At 36.5% G+C, this 3,417-nt stretch overlaps 1 protein-coding gene across 1 annotated transcript; it reads right to left on the bottom strand.

Annotated features, from left to right (window-relative positions):
• Positions 1 to 221: 221 nt before the first annotated feature.
• LOC117923161 (disease resistance-like protein CSA1) lies at positions 222 to 896 on the bottom strand. The gene is made up of 2 exons (XM_034841399.1): positions 421 to 896; positions 222 to 330 (listed from the first exon to the last, which is right to left on the bottom strand). The coding sequence occupies exons 1-2, from the start codon at positions 894 to 896 to the stop codon at positions 222 to 224; spliced, it is 585 nt and encodes a 194-aa protein (XP_034697290.1).
• Between the last annotated feature and the right edge of the window lie 2,521 nt (positions 897 to 3,417).

Here is a 3,417-nt window from a genome sequence, read left to right as displayed (position 1 = left end):
TATTCTCCCTTCAGAAAGGCAGATGTATATATAGAATGAGTTAGGAAGCAGATCTTTCTGCAGTCTCCTATACAAAGAATCAATCTAACTTGTAGGTCAAAACAATGAACAATATTGAAAAATGAACACTAAAGACGCTTCGTCCTTATTCAGGTCATCATACATAATGTATCATATTTGATATTATTATGTCAGCTCCGCCATGGTCGATTTCCAAAGTCTCAGAGCATTCGGCTTGTCTTTCCATTCTGCACTGGCCATTCTCTTTCTAGTTCCAACAAGTTCTTTATCACTGCATCTGAAGCATTCTTTACAAATTCCGACCAGTCCCTGTAAAAACGATATATTTCATGATCAGTTAACCCGAACATCAAACTACATAAATACATATAATTTACAGGGAAAACGATCATTGCATACCCATGAACCGTGTCGAAAGTTAATCCGACCGTGTATTTGGCTTCTTGAAGCGCCCAGCTGAACCGTTCCACCTCTCTGGGTGGACAAACTCCATTTGTGACCCGAAGCTCCGAGGGTTTCACGTCCACAAATATTGGAATGACCCTTTTCTTGGACTCCATGATGAGAGACAACTCATGGAGACAGAAGTAGGATTCGCAATATCGTGGGGAGAAGACGGCGATCCCCAGTTTGCAGTTCATAATTGCGGAATCGATTTTGTCAAACAGCTTATCCCCAGGCTTCATGCTCTTGTTGTCCAAGAAAGGGCGCAGCTTCATCCTCATTAGATCATCATAGATCAGACCTGCAACATTCTTCTTGGTATCAATTCCTCGATGATTTATGAAAACGTCGCATGGGTTTTGAGGGGTTGGGACTCGTCTTTGGTGCCTGACAAGATGGTGACACAAGTTCTTGGCTAGTGAACGCTGCATGGCTCCTTGGAGAAGCTACCGCTATTTCCAAATCTTTTGATTTAATTTCTTTGTTGTATATTCCTTTTTGTTAATACTTGGGATCCTTACAGGTCGAGCTTTTATAGGAGTTCCCCGACCAATGGGTTTTGAAGGGAGAAATCTATTTTACGTTTTGGAATGGAGTTAAGAAAATACCAGGTATTTGGCCTGACATAACGAGGCAATTGAGTAAAATACTTTGAAATTTTTGACTCTCTGGGCTCTATCTAAGTAGTTGCACCTTCAAACACGCTCATCATTTTTCCCATTCTTTATTTGGAATGGTCTGCTACGGTCTACCTACATCCAATCAAATGGCTTCATTTCTTTGGACCCCGCTGCAAAATTGGCCATACCATTCCACTTTTCTGTTAGTGTTTCAAATTGGCCATACCTACATCAAATCATCCTTTTCTTTTTAAGTTCTTGCCGGAAGCTTTTTGTCCCGGGATTTTTTTAGATGTTCTTAAGAAATATTTGGTTAAAAATAAATATGAAAACACGACACTTTTCACCATTTTCTTTGTTTTTGCATTGAATTCATTTTTTGTATTGAATTCATTTTGTTAAAATATGAGTTCATTTTCTGGTATGAATTCATCTTTTGAATAGTGAGTTTACTTCTTATTTTAAAAGTTTTTATATTAAACCCATCTTTAAAAAAAACCAAATTGGCTTTTATTATAGTGACCTCTTTTTTTAAAAAGTCAAGTTCACATTTTGCATATTGAACTGCTCTTTCAAAAAACAAATTTTACTTGAAATCCAATAAGTGCAACAATTTTAGAATTATTTTTTAGTTAATTGGCTAAAAGCGATAAAATAATTCATAAATTTATGAATCTAATTCTGCAAATGTTTTTATCTTATACCATTTCAAGTATTAGATATCGGTTTTAAAAGGAAAAAGTTGTTTTTATAATAAAATAATAAGGGTATTTTTATTCAAATGAAATTTATAAAAAAAATGTGAATAATTAAATTTCAAAAATGAAATTTTTAATGACCCTTTTAATCAAATAACCGGATACAAACTTTGTTAAAAATATTTCCAAAAAAAAAAAAACACTAATCATGCAAAAAGCCCTTTTGTACGCTTCCTATTTTATTTTAAAGGTCACATTGATCCTTTGCATGGAAACCCAAAATCCAAAAATGTGATACCAACAGTGTTTCTAATCGCATGATGTATAACGCACCAGTTCAAGTTTGTAGGAATTTAAGCTTGTGAATGGCATGGACTGTATATACTATATATATTGCCATCCTTAAGAGAACAACTTCATTCCCATACATAAATTAAGCGGCATTTTTGCGTCACAGATGAAATTTGTTGCGTTGGACAACTCAATCCAATCATTAATGCTGCGTTGGATTCAGTGGCATTTAATAATTTTAACGTGTCAAAAAGGTAGTTACACGTCATTTTCCAAAACCAGCGGCAAAACCAGAATCCTGAAACATAACACAAATGGTGTGAAACTATATAGCGCAAATGGACACGGCTTCGGTCCTTTGTTCTACCTCTCAAATGGACCAAAACCCCCTCTTCCAATTGCGGCGTCCACGCATATACTCCGGTCGCCCATTTAGGAGTCACGTAGGCAGATTAATACTTTTACCTCTTCCAACTGGGGCGTCCACACATGCATATTCTCTGGTCGCCCATTTAGGAGGCACATGGGCAAATTTATACTTTTCCTAACTCAAGAGAGGAAATCTTCCAAGTCCTCCAAACTCTCTGTAGACTAATCTGACACCAAAATTGGGGTTGGTCCTGGTAAAGGCTCAAGGGTACGCAGTGCGGTAGAATGGGTATTTGAGACTTGAGAGTTGCACAAAAGAAACACAAAGCGAAAAACAAATTGGCATATGAAATTATAGCATTAAAACCACGTCTACAAGCATGTGTCGTAGAACCAGATGTGTGACGACTGACAAGCAAGTTAGCAACGGTTAAGAAATTTCAGACGAGGGTGAGTGGGGATGTTAATAATGAGTTCACAAACTAATGAGTCAGAAATAGATCTGAAACAACGAAAAAGGAAAGGGAAAATCATCTGTGAGGCTCTGAAAATAACACCATATTTTCTTGGGAGTTTCTGAAATCACCGCCCGCACCGATCCCTTGTGGCATCGGTGGAGTGTCATCACGTCGTCACGATGTGAAAATGAAAGAAGAAATAAAATGTAAAGTTTAATATAATAAAAATATATATATTTTTTTTAATTAAATTTGGAATTTAAACAAAAAAAAAACTTGTGATGTGTCAAATGCCACTTGGTATATATATCAGTAAGAAAGGCCCATCTGGCTAGTTGATTAATAGCTATTTGAGACATCCCCACCCCTAGGTGCCTAATGCGACCTACAAAGGCTGAGGATATCAAAAATTTCGAGGAATGTTCGACTGTCAGTGATAAGAAATGAAAGGAAGATCAAGGAGAGAATAGATTGGCATTTAGCTGGTGACATTAACAAAATAAAATCACTAAAATA

This window comes from Vitis riparia, chromosome 10 (assembly GCF_004353265.1).
Source record: "Vitis riparia cultivar Riparia Gloire de Montpellier isolate 1030 chromosome 10, EGFV_Vit.rip_1.0, whole genome shotgun sequence".
Classification (NCBI taxonomy): Eukaryota; Viridiplantae; Streptophyta; class Magnoliopsida; order Vitales; family Vitaceae; genus Vitis; species Vitis riparia.
Note: the sequence above shows the minus strand (reverse complement) of the source record. Positions and strands in the feature narration are given on the sequence as shown.